General features: G+C 38.4%; 1 protein-coding gene across 1 annotated transcript in view; it reads left to right on the top strand.

Moving 5' to 3' along the window:
* Window positions 1-16,426, top strand: part of UTP18 (UTP18 small subunit processome component) — a 37,444-nt gene that overhangs the window by 6,599 nt on the left and 14,419 nt on the right. Inside the window, exons 5-9 of the mRNA XM_090257691.1 lie at window positions 3,111-3,199; window positions 4,746-4,871; window positions 5,177-5,351; window positions 9,619-9,719; window positions 10,007-10,097. Coding sequence (XP_090113817.1) covers window positions 3,111-3,199; window positions 4,746-4,871; window positions 5,177-5,351; window positions 9,619-9,719; window positions 10,007-10,097 — 582 coding nt within the window. The remainder of the gene's footprint in view (window positions 1-3,110; window positions 3,200-4,745; window positions 4,872-5,176; window positions 5,352-9,618; window positions 9,720-10,006; window positions 10,098-16,426) is intronic.

Below are 16,426 nucleotides of genomic sequence, written 5' to 3'. Positions count from 1 at the left end.
TTTAATCCTCACTCGATATGTTTTTACTGATTTGAGAGAGAGAGAAAATGTGTGTGTGTGTGTGTGAGAAAAACATTGATTGGTTGCCCCCTGTATGTGCCCCGAACAGGGATTGAACCCACAGCTTCTGGTGTGTGGGACAATGCACCAATCAACTGAGCAACCTGGCCAGGGCACTATTTTCTGCTTTCTAGATCCTTGAGTTTAGATACAACTGTCAGTGGTTTAGCCAAGATCTGATTTATGTGCTTGGAGCTATAAATTTTTAGACTTGGAACTGACCTTTGAAATCCTTTAGGGAGTCCAGAATGTGTTCTCCCAGATAATTCAGGAACTTCTTCCCTAGCGTCCTTGATACCTGATGAATTTGTTTGATTACCACCACCTCTCCCTCCCTTCCTCCCACCCCTGTCAGTCCTCATGGTATTCAAGTACAGGGAGCCCATCCATAGGAGCTGGCTGTTTTGTATACTGCTAACTCAATTGGAGAGCTCAATCTGTTACTAAATAGAAGTTTACCTCCTGGTTTCCAGCCAGATACTTGTAGAGGTTGAAGGGATCTTAGGGTAGGCTAACGTTATCCACTCAAAAAACCTTTTCTACAATATCTGTTAAGTGATAATTTAGCCTCTGCTTAAATACATCTCATACTGTTGTACTCTTTCTTCCCCTTCTCTTTTCTTTAAGAGCAAATTGTTAGGATTTTTTTAATTTTGAAACTTACCTCCTGACACTCTATAGTCCTACCTTTTAAAGATATATAATCTTCTCTTTCATGTAAAAAAAAAAACTTAATTTATTTGAGAAATCTCTTGTTTGTTTTTTTACTTAACGTGTTAAATATTCCTGTCATTTAACTTTCTTTTTACATGACATAATTCCTGTCCCCTTGGTAACCAGTTTGCCTTCCTGGGTGAAATATAATTTTATTACCCATTTTAGAATTTTGCATTCATTGAAGCACACCATTTTAGATCCATGTAATTAGTTATGCTAGCTGTTGAAACAGAAAACCTCCCTTGGTCCTGGTGGCTTAATTCAGAAAGTTTTTTTTTTTAAATGTGAGTAAACCTGGGGTGGTGAAAAGGTGATCATCTACTTTAGGGACTCAAGTTCATAGAGGTTCTGTCACCTTCAGGCTGGGTCTTTCATAGTTGCCCAAGATACTGACATCCGGTTGGCTTTTTAGGGACAGGGAGAGAGGTTTGCCCAAGGGAGGTTTTTATTGGCCTCTCCTGGAAGTGATATCAATCATGATATTTTCACCTACATTTTATTGACTGGAACTCAGTCATGAGAGGCCATACTAACTACATGGGACAGCAGGAAATGTAGTTTGATTTTGTGCCCAGGATAAAAAGGAAGTGAATTAGCTCCACAGTTAGCCAGTCTGCTACCATCTGGGCTATCCTAGGCTAATTCTTTCATTTTACAGTGAGAAGAGTAAAATTAGAAAAGATAAAATTGACTTCCCCTTGTGATGATTAGAACCCAGTTTCACAGTTATTTCTATCTCAAAATACTTCATTGAGTATTTTTGAAAGAGAGTACTCGCCCCCTTTAAACGTAACTACAGTGCTATCTTCATCTGTCTCAAAAATCAACAGTAATTCTTTAATATTTTGGGTTTTATTGTTGCTGTTTTAATTTATCCCTTCTCCCTCCTCGCCCAATTTTTTTAGCTTGCTTTGTATTCTACTTGGTCTTTATAGTGCTTTTGAATCTGGCTTGATGTCTTTTTAAGTTTTGGAAATTCGTAACTATTTTCTCTTCAAATGATTTTGTTGCAGTCTTATCAGTTACGTGTATATTAAATTTTTTATTTTCAGTATATTCTGTGTTCTTTATTTTTCATCTTTTTTGCTTTCTGTACTTTAGTTTGGGTATTTTTCTTCTAATCTATTTTCCATATCACTAATCCTCAAACTAATTTTGATATACTATTAAAAAAAATCCTTTGTGTTAATATCTCTGGCTCAATTCTGAATCTTGTCTTTTGTTATTCTGAATATATTAAACATTACGTGTTTAGTTTATATCTGATAACTCCATTATCTAGATCTCCTGTGAGGATTGTGTGTTTTTCCTTAGGTTTTTAGTCATGTTACCTTATCTTGTCCTGGTTGTATTTCACTGAGTGCTGGGCATTGTTTATGAAAAATAGTATTGATTAGAGGCCTAGGACAATGATATCTTTCTCTAGTGGATTTGTATACACTTGACCCTCAATCAATGTAGGTTTAAACTGTGAGGGTCCACTTATACGTGGGCTTTTTTCAATTGACCTGTGTGGTTTAGTTACCCACACAGTTCAAACCTGCATGTTCCGGGGTCAGCTGTATTTTTTGCTGGGTGGCTGCGCAAGGGGCACTAGCAGCCTCGGAGCTGCTTATTCCAGTGGGGGATTGTGATGATTCAAAGCCGGGTTCCAGTTTCCTGTAAGATTTTCTTATAATTCTTTGATTTCACCCTTAATCCTAGGTGTTGCCTTTTGTGTCCCCAACCCAAAGCCTGACGGTTTACCAGAGCCCCCAAAGAACCTATAGGGCCTTTAGTACTATCCCTCCCCCCACCCCCTCTTAGCCCCAGGAATGTTTTAAAAACTGCTCAGCTTTTCAGCTTTCTTTACTGGAAGCATCAGCCATCTCTAGGGGAAAAGCAGTCCTATTAGCTTTCTTTGAAGTTCTGATACATAGTTTGCTGACAGTGATATTTCAGGCAACTTAAAGTTCTAGTTTTTTTTCATGACAGTTTTTAAGTTATATCTGCTGTTCACCCTATTGCCAAAGAACTCACTTATGAGTTCTTTTTAAATTAAATGCTGACTTTATTTCATCTTCATTTTGTCTTGTTTTAGTTACTACCTGTGGATGTGTATCTTTCACTCCAGAGTCAAGCTTTGATTTTAACCAGATATATTGAGCTCTGTGTCATCTTTTCCTTCTATTTCAAATTTTTTTGCTGCTTTACTTTTACCAATTGCAACTTAAATAAAGGAGCTGGGGTTGGGAGGCAGGAAAGGGAGTTGGAGTTTCGGCTCTAGATATTTGAAGTAGGTAATGGCCATGTTATTGATTCTAAAGATCAGCCTGTGGGTTTGTTTGACTTAGATGAAAGTGAAGAGGATGAAGATGATTTGTTGCAAAGGACTGGGAATTTCATATCCACATCAACTTCTCTTCCTAAAGGAATTTTAAAGGTGAGAGTCTGTGAAGTTGGTCCTATCCAGCTACTTACCTCCAAAATTCAGTATGCTTCCCAGTTTTTAATGTATGGATTCCTTTTATATGTGGGATTAAATGTGTTTGTGGTCATTTTTGCCTTGGTAAATACTTATGCTGGTTTTTTATCCCTTACAAAAATGATCAATAAAATTAAATTATGTCCCCAGGAATCTTTCAGGAATCCTATTTAATTTCTCCTGTTGCATTTCTCTTTATTTCTTCTGGCACCAGCCTAGTTCTACTGCTGTCATCTGTCTGTTTACTGCAGTAGCTTTGTGACTAGTCTTCCCACTTCCACTTTACTTCCTCCTAAACTATTCTTCATATAGGAGCCAGAGGGATATTTTAAAAATAAAGCATCAGGTCGTGTCACTTTTCATTGCTTTTTGAAAACTTCTAAATTTCTTATAGTCTACACTGCCCTTCATGATCTGGCTCCTGCCTACATCTAAGACTTCATCTTAGACCTTTTCCTCTGTATTTCCTACTCAAGCCATGCAGGTCTTTCTGTTTCTTGAATGAGCCGAGTCCTTTCTTGCATCAGAACCTTTGCTCTTGTTCTTCTTTCTACCTGTCTGCTCTGCCTGTCATAAGCACTGCTAACGGCCAACTCATTATTACCTTTCTGCTCAAGTGACACCCTAGAAAGGTTTCTCCTGGCCCTTCTATCTGACATGGCCAACACTAACTACTTTCTAACTTATCACTGTGTCTAGCTTATTTATTGTAGTAATCCAGTGCCTACCTGGCACAGCACTTCAGTTAAATATCTGTCAAATGAACATTCCTGTCTCTGATATGGATATTTTTTCCCCATTACAAAATGGTGGCATGTGCATTTAGATGGGGAAGGGGACCCTTTTATGGTAAATTACTAGTAGACAAAGTGATTCTGTCTTCCTCCACTTGAAGAAGACAATTCATTGAGCTCCTCATAGAGTGAATCCACCTTCATTTAAAATGTAGTTACCATAAAAATTTAACTTCAGTGGTTACTAACAAAGCATACATAGAATACTTTGTTTTTTATATAATTGAATTTTTAATGCAGAGGAAAAGCCCTATAAAAACAAAGAAATAACAGAAAATAGTTCAAATGATGCATGAGATTGTCATTTCTTTAAACTAATAACCATGTACCCTGGAGAACATAAGCAATTCGTGCTAATCATAGAACCATGGGGCCAACCACATAGTGCCTCTTATTTTGTGCCACAAATGTAGAGATGTGAAAGTAGGAGTTTTAAGTAAAATTTCCTTGGAAGTCAAAGTCTCCTGACCCAAATAGGCTGTTTCTTGGGGAAATAACTATATCCTGGGGTTCCAAGATCTTAATAATTTAATCTTATTTGAAAGATGGTGAAAGTTGATTATTATACAGTAAAATGACTAGTTGGTAGCAGTACCATTTTACTGGGTTTTCTTTTGCAAATAAACAACTTTGTAATGTTTTTCCTTTATGTTCTAAAGAAAACGTTAACCCATTTGAATTGATAAGATTCCAGCTTTATTTTTCCATAGATGAAGCACTGCCAACATGCTAATGCTGAACGTCCTACTACTGCTCGAATCTCGTCTGTGCAGTTCCATCCTCGTGCACAGGTGGTGATGGTCGCTGCACTAGATAACTCTGTGTCACTATTTCAGGTATGCATTTTAAAAAGATTTTATTTACTTTTTCAGAGAGAGGGGGAGGGAGGGAGAAAGAGAGGGAGAGAAACATCAATGTGTTTCCATGCCTCCAACTGGGGACCTGGCCCGCAACCCAGGCATGTGCCCTGACTGGGAATCAAACCTGTGACCTTCTGGTTCTCAGGCTGGCGCTCAATCCACTGAGCCATACCAGTCAGGACTCAAGTATCCATTTTTAAATGAAGACTCATAGTGAAAAGTGTTTACTACCAGGATGCAAGGTCAATGGAAATAATGGAATGTTTTGTGCTTCCTTATAGGTAGATGGAAAAACAAATCCTAAAATTCAGAGCATCTATTTGGAAAAGTTTCCGATCTTTAAGGCTCGTTTTAGTGCTAATGGAGAAGAGGTTTTAGCCACAAGTACCCATAGCAAGGTGCTTTATGTCTATGATATGTTGGCGGGAAAGTTAATTCCTGTACATCAAGTGAGAGGTAAGGTTTCTGTTGAACACATAGCCGATCATCACCCCTACTGCCCCACCCCCACTCCCCAGCCCGCAGCTGAGTTTATTTAATAGTATTTAGTGCCACTTATTTTCCTCCCCATGGGATTTTTTTTTTTTAAGAGAATTTTTGTCAGGGTTTATTTGAGCCAAACTGTTGACATGTGCCAGGGAACAAGATCTCAGATGTTTTTGTTAAAATGCAGATTCTGACTCAGAGGGTCTGGGGTGGGGACTGATTCTGCATTTTTAACAAGCTCTCAGGTGATGCTGATGCTACTGGTCCATGAAACTTATTTGAGTTGAAAATCCTGAAAACCATCTCCCCATATTGAAATAGAAAACACTGTATAGTAGTTACTATTATTACATATTCCACTAATCAGAAGCAATGGGCTTTGGTTATTCCTTGCATCCTCTTGGGAAAAGCAAACCAGAGGTTGGCCAAGCTATAGTTAGTGACGTTTACCCTGGATCTGCAGGTATGCAGGATTGTGTATCCAGTGTTGGCTTCTAAGACACATCATTTGTCTTTTCCTCTCAATGTTTTCCCTTCACTTTCCTCAATAAGCATAGCTTGGTAATAATGATGATGATGGTAATAATAGTAACGATAAATTATTTTTGTAGTGTTATGCTGTTGAACATTATTCTGGGCCTCATCATTATGAAACTATAAGTAACTCAAGGACATTTGAATAAGGGGGGAAATTGCTTACTAGTTAGGATATGGAAACCTTATATGTTTGTAGATTTGAAAAATGAAGACTACAGAATCAACACACATGGTACATTTGTTCATTAATGGTTGGGTTTCATAATCTTGGGTTCATATTGTGGGATCCAAGGACTCTCAAAATTCTCTGGGTAAAATTAAGGGTCCTGTGAAGTTGAATGGGAAAAATATTACATCTTTATTTTCACTAACCTCTAACTGAAATTTAGCATTTCTTTCAGTTATGAATGATTTGAACAACTGTCATTTTAACAAGGGGACCAGAGGCTTCATCAAATTGCCACAGGGTGAATGGCACAAAAAAGATTAAGAACTCCAGGTTACTAGTTCAAAGTCTGAAGTTTGACCATTTGGGAATGAAACTAGTTGGTCAGATAGCCACCATTTTGATTACAGACATTATGATAAGGTAATTTCTGAGCCTTAGTTTTCTCTTCTTATAAACTTAGAGGGACATAAATATTAAAAAAGATATTTTAAAGCTCCTAACTTAGCACCTGCCACATGGTAAATGCTCAGTAAATGTTAACTGATGCCATTGCTAATAATAACATATAATCTATCTATTGGTTGGTAGCAATCTGTTGACAGCGAAAATGGCACCACATGTTATACCAGTGGAATCGAACTAGACCTTGATCAGCAACCTTGGTACTTGAGTTCTGGCTAAGAAAGAATTCGGAGCCAAGACTCAAACTATAAGAGAAAGTTTATTTAGAAAGACTGAGAGGCAGAAGAAGTGAGCTGTACAAGGAATGAGCTCAGGAACCAAGTTACAGAGGCAAAAGAAGGGCCCTTGGAGCTTAGGAGAAAGGTAGAGGTCACGAATGGGCTTGGAGAGAAGAGGAGGGAGCAGGGAAAGGCTTGGCATGCTCCCTGAGAGAGAGAGCCCCACTGGGTCCTCCATCTTGATGGTATTTATTTGGATGTCTCAGGGGAGGATCTGAATAGAATATTCATCAGATTTCTGGGTGTGGCCTTTCAGGGTCATGGTCTCCAGTGATTGGTCAGCACCAGGACGGGGTCATTACTCAGTGCAGCTGGTCCTGATGTCAGCCATGGGTTGATTGTCTGGTTTTGCTGCTTTTCTGGTCCTGGAGCTGAAATGAAACTGAAGCCTCTATGTTATCTCTGGGTGTTAATGCTTAAGGGAGTGGTTGTGCAAGGGCCCACTTGGAAGGTGAATGAGGCCATTCTTTGGCCCCTTGTTCCTTCTTCAAGGGGGTCTACTGCATGCATGACTGGTGGCATGTCAGGAGGGGGTCTGAGTCACCTGACTAGCAATGTGAAAGGTCAGGGAGTCTAAACTGCATGACTGGCAATATGGTAGGGGAGGAGGAATGGTTACCTGGGGGGCAAGGTCCTTGTTTTCCCAGTTTTGCCCGTTGCTAGGCACCCAGGGCTTTCTGCCCTGGTGACCTTCTGTACCTAACCTATCGTTGGTGGTCTGGTCTCATCTGTCTGCCTACCACAAATCCACTTACTGTACTGTGGAATTTGGCTCTAATCTAATTAAATTGGCCATTTCTTTTCTCATCAATTGTCAGCAGTTGACCTAAAAATCTTATTGACAAATCTTTAAAAGGTTTGTATTTGACATCTTTAAAGCATTGTATCTTCTTTCCTTAGGCCATATTATAAATGTTATCTGACTCCTATTTTGAAAGGTCCAGCATTTGTAAGGAGCAATTATACCAATACTAGCGTTTATTATGACTATTTTTTGTAAGGTTAAAGCAAAATGCTATATAAGTACCTATAACTGTTACACTGTAAACTTTGGATGAAAATACACTTACCTTTCTCATTTTTCCAATTAATTGCTAAAGCAACTACCTGTCCTTATTTGTTGAAAATTCTATTTCCTTCTTGAAGACCACCCCTCTCCTGAATTGCCCTTAGACAACAGGCTTACTCAGACCAAAAGCACAAATCTTCCAGCCACCTGCAGGCAGAGACACCAGTGAACTGACTCTCGTGAATCCTGTGGCACTTCGTCTTTGTTGCTGCCACAGTGGGTCTGTGTTCATCGTGGTCCTGCACAATATGAGGGAACTTCATTCACTGTTAACTGTGTTGATACCTGTGTAGTATGTATTCCTCCACGGCCACAGTCGTGCCCAGTTGTAGGCTTCAAGGTGAACAAGTCTTCTCTCCCATTCCCACTACCTGATACTGTGCCATTAGGGTTAGGTCTGCCGGTGTCTAGCTGTAGCCTCACACTGTGTGACCGCTGGCCTCTCTTCCCTGCTTCATCACACAGTGATACTCTTCTTATATTTGGAGCTGCTTCTGTATGCTGCAATCAGTACAGTTTGCCCAGGGTTTGGCAATTCTTAAGGAAATTTCTTAATAGGAGTAGAGTCGTTGTGAAGGAGACTGGTCATCAGCAGAAATAACCCAGTGATTACAAATAATGTGTCTGGGTTGATTTCAGTCAAGGAACCTAGGGTGTCACCTCTAGGGGCAAGATTGGAATGGAAGGCCCAGTTTGTAGCAGTGTGAACCATCTAGACAAAGACTGTTAATAGGATAGAGATGGTTTGTAGGAGGCTTAACCAGCATTTTCCGGTAGGGGAATAAGGGTTCTTCACTAGGTTTTTCTTAATTCCTTATCTCTGATCAGGATTTTAACTTAGCAATATAAATTAAAAAAAAAAATTTTTTTTTTTTTTTGAGTAGGCAGTCTGTTCACATGGTGCAAAAATCCAATACATAGAAATGGGTGGGTAGTGAGAAGTCTCTTCTTCATTTTCCTGGCTACCTACTTGTGTTCTCTGGAGGTGACCAGTTATGCACTTTCTTTATGTATCCTTTCTACTAGGCAACTTCTAAAGAGTAACTTGGCTTTCTAAGCAACCCAGTATCAGGAGCCTCCTATATAGTCAGTATGAACCTTTTAGGCACGGAACAGGGGCATGTCCTTTTCTAAATAAGTAAGAGTGACTCTGGTTTATATACCTAGCTCATGTGACTTGGTTACATGAGTCACATCTTGGAAAGCTAATCTACTCTTGAATACACAGACAGCTTGTTTTTTTTTTTTTTTTTTTTTGTATCCACAAGTTAAAGATTAGACTCCCAGTTCATCATGGGATGTTTAGTAGGTGGCCAGCAACTAGTTTCTATATGTTATTACGTTTTTGCCTCTCTCTAATGTCAGTGTATTTTTCTTCTGGTAGTGAAATTTGTGATAGCAGTATAATTTATCCTTTTAGTTAATTATGGTTATTACTGCTTACATTTGGAAAATTAGTTGATAGGTTTACTGTTTAAAAAGCTGAGTCTCTGGCCTGCACTTAAAATGATGAATGTTAACCAAGACCAAAAAAAAGAAAGTTTGCTAAGCGCTGTAGTGACCTTCATATTTGGGTCATACTCAATGCATTGGCTGAGACTTATTCAGTATCTGAGCCTCAGTTTTGTTTAATTTGAGCCACTTAGATATTTTCAAAGGTCAGAAAGATATCATTATTGAAAACCATATTAATCTTGATTTGATTTCATTTTCCTTTCTCAGGTTTGAAAGAGAAGATAGTAAGGAGCTTTGAAGTCTCCCCAGATGGGTCCTTCTTGCTCATAAATGGTGTTGCTGGATATTTTCATTTGCTGTCAATGAAGGTGAAGCATTATTAGTTGTTGCTTGTTTTTCTAGGATAAGACATTAGTGCAGGGATGGTCTTGAACCATAAGTCATGGTATCCTTAAATCTGCATCTCAAGTAGAGGAGCACAGTGGCATTTGGGGAGAAGCTGTGGGCAGTTCGTGGAAAACTTTGGAGTATAGGGAAAAACAATGTCGAGTAGGGGCTACAAAATGGAGAACTAGGTTGTTTCTACCCTACACAGTGTGATTCTTCTGTGCACCTCCTAAAACAATTTGATAGCTAATATTTATTATTCTTTCAGACTAAAGAATTGATTAGTAGCATGAAAATAAATGGAAGGATTGCAGCATCCACATTCTCTTCAGATAGTAAGAAAGTATATGCCTCTTCCGGTAAGTTAATGACATGATGGTCAGAAGCGTCTTTGAAACTTTGAGTGTGTTCGCATTTCAGTTTTAACCAAAAATGTGTGTTTGATTTTAGACTTCTTTGTTTTAGTACGCTAATCGGTTTTATTTTTAGCATGCTTTTTTGTTGTTGTTGCCAGTGCCTTTCTCATTTACCATTTAACATACACTGTTAACATGTTTGGGGAAACGATGGACAGTAAATGCTTATTTAAAAGATCAGTTATTCTAAGACTGTCTTTTTTAAAGTTATGTAGAATCATTGTCCTTTTTTTCCTTCTTTTTCTTTTTTATTGTTCTAGTACAGTTGTCCCAATTTCCCCCCGTTGCTCTCCTGCCCTGCACACGCCCCCCTCCCACAGTCAATCCCGACCCTATTGTCCATGTCCATGGGTCATTTATCTCTATTCCTTGGGTAGACCCTTCCCCTTCTTTTCCCCCTTTTCCCTGTGTCCCCTTCCCTCTGGTCGCTGTCAATATGTTCCTTGTTTCCATGCCTCTGGTTCTGTTTTGCTCGTTTGTTTGTTTTATTCATTAGGTTCCTCTTATAGGTGAGATCATATGGTGTTTGTCTTTTTCTGCCTGGCTTATTTCACTAAGCATAATGCTCTCCAGTTCCATCTATGCTGTCACAAAAGGTAGGAGTTCCTTCTTTCTTTCTGCTGCACAGTATTCCATTGTGTAAATGTACCAGTTTTTTGAACCACTAATTTACTGGTAGGGACTTAAGCTGTTTCCAGCACTTGGTTATTGTAAATAGCACTGCTATGAACATAGGGGTGCATAGGTTCTTTTGAATTGGTGTTTCAGGATTCTTAGGGAATAATCCCAGCAGTGGAATTGCTAGATCAAAAAGCAGTTCCATTTTGAGTTTTTTGAGGAAATTCCATACTGTTTTCAACAGTGGCTACACCAGTCTGCACTCCCACCAATAGTGCACTAGGGTTCCCTTTTCTCCACATCCTCGTGAGAACTTCTTTGTTGATTTGTTGATGATGGCCATTCTGACCATGTGAGGTGATATCTCGTTGTGGTTTTAATTGCATCTCTCTGACGGCTATGGGCCCCTGTATGCCCTCCTTGGAGAAGTGTCTGTTCAGGGCCTTTGCCCACTTTTTAATTGGATTGTTTTTCTTCCTGGTGTTGAGTCATATGAGTTCTTTATATATTTTGGAGATCAAACCCTTGTCTGAGGTATCATTGGCAAATATGTTTTCCCATATGTTTGGTTCCCTTTTCATTTTAATGATGTTTTCTTTAACCGCGCAGAAGCTTTTTAATTTGATGTAGTCCTATTTATTCTTTCCTTTATTTCCCTTGCTTTAGAGGATTTATTGGCAAAAATATTGCTGTGTGGGATATCTGAAATTTTACTGCCTATATTTTTCTCTAGGAGTTCTATGGTGTCATGGCTTATGTTTAAGTCTTTTATCCATTTTGAGCTTATTGTAGTGTATGGGGTAAGTTGGTGGTCTAGTTTCATATTTTTTCAGGAACCATTTCAGTTCTCCCAACACCGTTTGTGGAAGAGGCTATTTTTACTCCATTTTATGCTCCTGCCTCCTTTGTCAAATATCAGTTGACCAGAGACATGATGTATTTCTGGGCTGTCTATTCTGTTCCATTGATCTATGTGTCTGTTCTTATGCCAGTACTGTACTGTCTTGATTACAGTGTCCTTGTAATATAGTTTTATATCAGGTATTATGATCCCTCTTACATTGTTCTTCTTTCTCAAGATTGCTGAGGCTGTTCATTTTTGGTTCCATATAAATTTTTGGGATACTTGTTCTAAGTCTGTGAAATATGTCATTGGTATTTTATTAGGGATTGAGTTGAATCTATAGATTGCTTTGGGTAGTATGGACATTTTAATGATGTTAATTCTTTCAATCCATGGACACGGTACATGCTTCCGTTTATTTATATCTTCCTTAATTTCTTTCTTCAGTGTTCTCTAGATTTCCGAGTACAGGTCTTTTTACCTCCTTGGTTCAATTTATTACTAGGTACTTTATTTTTCTCGTTACTATAGTAAATGGGATTTTTCCCCCTACTTTCTATTTCTCATGTTTCATTATTGGTGTACAAAAATGCCTTCAGTTACTGAATATTGACTTTGTATCCCACTATTTTGCCAAATTCACTTAATTGAGTAGCTTTTTGGTGGAGTCTCTATGGTTTTTTTATGTATACTCTCATGTCATCTGCAAATAATGACAGTTTTACTTCCTTCTTTCCAGTTTGGATGCCTTTTATTTCTTTTTCTTGTCTGGTTGCTATGGCTAGAGCTTGCAATACTGTGTTGAATAAAAGTGGTGAAAGCAGACACACTTATCTTGTTCCTGCTGTTAGGGGGAATGCTTTTAGCTTTTGCTTGTTGAGTATGATGCTGGCGGCAGGTTCCTCATCTATGGCCTTTATTATGTTGATGTATGCTCCCTCTTTTCCCACTTTGCTGAGTGTTTTTATCATAAATGGCTGCTGTACTTTATCAATAAATACTTTTTCAGTATCTATTGATATGATGATGTGTTTTTTTTGTCTTTCATTTTTTCTATGTGGTGTATTATGTTTATTGCTTTGCAAATACTATACCATCCTTGCAGCCCTGGGATGAATCCCACTTGATCATGGTGTATGGTATTTTTAATGTGTTGCTGGATCTGGTTTGCTGTTATTCTGTTGAGGATTTTAGCATCTATGTTCATCAGTGATATTGGCTTATAGTTTTCTTTCTTTGTTGTATCTTTACCTGGTTTTGAAATTAGAATGATACTGACCTCATAGAAAGAGTTTGGGAGTTTTCCTTCTTATTGAAGTTTTTGGAATAGTTTGAAAAGGATAGGAGTTAGCTCTTCCCTAAATGTTTGGTAAAATTCGCTTTTGTGTGCCAGGAGATTTTTAATTACTGCTTCAGTTTCAGTAGTTGTTATTGGTCTATTCAGGCTTTCTGCTGCTTCTTGATTCAGTTTTAGAAGATTATAAGTTTCTAGAAATTGTCCATTTCGTCCAGGTTGTCGAATTTCTTGGCATATAATTGTTTGTAGTAATTTCTCACAATCCTTTCTTTGTATTTCTGTGGTTATTGGTTATGATTTCTCCTCTTTTGTTTCTGATTTTATTTATTTGGGTCTTCTCTTTTTTTTCTTGATGAGTCTGATTAAAGGCTCATTGCTTTCGTTTATCTTTTCAAAGAACCAGATCCTGGATTTATTGATGCTTTGAGTTGTTCTTTTAGTCTTTATGTCATTTAATTCTGCTCTGATCTTGATTATTTCCTTCCTTCTACTTACTCTGAGCTTTGTCATTCCTCTAGTTCCTATAGATGTAGGGTTAGGTTGTTTATTTAAGATTTTTCTATCTTTTTTTAGGTAGGCCTGTAATTGCTATGAACTTCCCTCTCAGGACTTCCTTTTATGTGTCCCACAGGTTTTGGGCTATTGTGTGTTTTCATTTGTTTCCAGAAACTTTTTGATTTCTTCCTGGATATCATTGTTAACCCATTCATTATTTAATAGCTTGTTATTCAGTCTCCATGAATTTGAATGTTTTTGAGTTTTTTTTTTTTCTTGAAGTTGCTTTCTAGTTTCAAGCCATTGTGGTCCAAGAAGATGCTTGATATGCAAATTTCAGTCTTCTTGAATTTGATGAAGCTTGTTTTGTGTCCTACCGTGTGGTCTATCTTTGAAAATGTTCCCTGTGCATTTGAAAAGAATGTATCTTTTGCTTCTTTGGGGTGAAAGTTTCTGTATATGTCAGTTAAGTCTGTTCGATCTAGAGTATTGTTCAATGCCACAATATCCTTATTCATTCTTTCCCATCCATTGTTGATAATGGGGTGTTAAAATCGCTACGATTAGTGTGTTGCTGTCAATATCTTTCTTGAAGTCCTCCAAGCTTTTCTTTATATATTTGGGTGCTCCTGTGTTGGGTGTACATATGTTTACAAGGGTTTTATCTTCTTGCTGGATTATTCCCTTAAGTATTACAAAGTATCCTTCTTTGTCTCTCTTTATGGCCTTTGTTTTGAAATCTATTTTGTCTGATAGAAGTATTGCTACCCCACCTTTTTTTTCATGTCCGTTTGCTTGGAATATTTTTTCCATCCCTCCACTTTCAGACTATGTAGATCTTTTGTTCTGAGGTGGGCCTCTTATAAAGAGCATATATGTGAGTCATGTCTTCTTATCCATTCAGCTACCCTGTGTCTTTCAATTGGAGTGTTTAGTCCATTTACATGTAAGATTATTATTGATGGGTACTTATTGTCATTTTTTTTCTTTTGTACCTGTGTTCCTCTCTCCACCTCCCTCCCTCGCCCCCCCTTTTCTTCATCATAATCTTTTTTTTTCTTCATCTTTTTAAAACAGCCTCTTTAGCATTTCTTGCAACGCTGGTTTGGTGGAGATATATTCTTTTAGCTTTTTTTTTAATGTCTGGGAAACTCCTTATTTTGCTTTTCATTTTAAATGAGATCCTTGCTGGGTAGAGTAGTCTTAGTTGCACGCCTTTTCTTTTCATTACTTGGAATATTTCTTGCCATTCCCTTCTGGCTTGTAGTGTTTCTTTTAAGTAGTCATCTGATAGCCTTATCAGAACTCCCTTATATGCTACTAGCTGTTTCTCCCTTGCTGCCTTTAAGATTCTCTCTTTGTCTTTAAATTTTGCCATTTTAATTATGATGTATCTTCAAGTGGGCCTCTTTGGATTCATCTTAATTGGGACCCTCTGTGCTTTCTGGACTTCAGTGATTTTCTCTCATCAAGTTAGGGAAGTTTTCTGTCATTACTTTTTCAAATAGGTTTCTACCCCTTCTCTTCTCCTTCTGGTATCTCTGTGATACGGATATTATTACGTTTCATGTTGTCCTGCAGCCCCCTAAACTCTCTTCATGGTTTTTGAGTCTTTTTCGTTTTGTTGCTCTGTCTGGGAATTATTTTCTATCTTGTCCTCCAACTCGCTGATTCAATCCTCTGCTTCATCGAGCCTGTTTTTAATTCCTTCTACCCTGTTCTTCATTTTAGATATTGCATTCTTCATTTCTTCCTGGCTCTTATTTATAGTTTCAGTGTCCTTTTTCATGCTGATGTAGTTCACAGTGAGTTCCTTGTAGCTTCCCTGGAGGTCTTTGTAGTTCTCACTGAGCTTATTGAGCATCCTTATAACCATTATTTTGAACTCAATGTTTGATAGTTTGCTTGCCTCTATTTCATTTAGCACACTTTCTGGGGATCCCTCCCCCTTTTTTTTTGATTGGGGGTTGTTTCTTTGTCTCTGTATTTTAGGCGACTCTTCTTGTTTGTTTCTGCTTCTTAGATGATCTGCTTTGTTGACACCTTGTTTTCCTGGTGTGATCATTGTGGTAGGAGACCTGTGGGATTCTGTGGTGCAGTCTCCTTGATCTCTGAACCTGATGTTCTTGGGATGCCCTTTATGTCATTCATGTGGGCTCTCTGTTTGTAATTGGGTTTTGGTTGTTGTTAGGTACTTCTTTGGTAGGTCCTTCCCTCCAGCTAGCTGACCACAGAGTCACTCCACCCACCAAGCCTTGTATGCTGTTGTACAGGTGCACTGTCTTCTCTTTCTGGGTCTGCCCCTGGTAATGTCAGATGGTGTCCCAGTCTGGGCCTTGGCCATCCATAGTCTGTGGCTGTCTTCTTCAGTTGTTAATCTAGTCAGTCTGTAATTAGCAGTCAGGTCAAGAACCACAGGGTGGGACATAGTAATTCCTGTGGGTGAGGCTATTGCTTCCCCTCAGGCTGATGCCACTTGGATGGGAGTGTTCTACCTGAGCAAAATGGCTTCTGCAGTATGGGGAATGACTCAGCACAGGGATCCTGGCGGCTGCTCCCACAGTTCTGGTTTTGGCCTAGAATCAAACTTTCATAAAGCTGAGTTATTTGCATTTTTATTTTTTAACAAACTAATATAAGAAGGTCAGCAATATCTATATTCCCTATAATATGTAGGTCTTCTGAGAGGTAAGGAATAAATATTGGTTCAGAGTAATAATTCTAATGAAATGGCCCTTGTGCCCTGGGAGAATCAGAGTTGGGGAGAAAAGGTTGCGGGTCATCAGAAGTACTGAAATTTGGTATATGAATTGGATGTAGATGTAAAATATTTACAAATTTGGTCACCACTGTCAAATTTACTGTAAGAAAGATCCTAAAAGCAAGGAAGGAGTAATTATAAGTTGAGCCTTGGTAATTAAGGGTTGCCTATATTTTGCTTTTCTCCCCCATCCTCTTTTCTTCCTTTCCTTCTGAAAGGAGGAGTTTATGTGATTGGCATATCGTTCATTTTCTTAC

Source organism: Furipterus horrens, unplaced genomic scaffold (genome assembly GCF_987537825.1).
Source record: "Furipterus horrens unplaced genomic scaffold, mFurHor1.1.pri manual_scaffold_11, whole genome shotgun sequence".
Lineage (NCBI taxonomy): Eukaryota > Metazoa > Chordata > Mammalia > Chiroptera > Furipteridae > Furipterus > Furipterus horrens.
The sequence above is the reverse complement of the archived record's forward strand: the minus strand, read 5'-3'. Positions and strand labels throughout refer to the sequence as shown.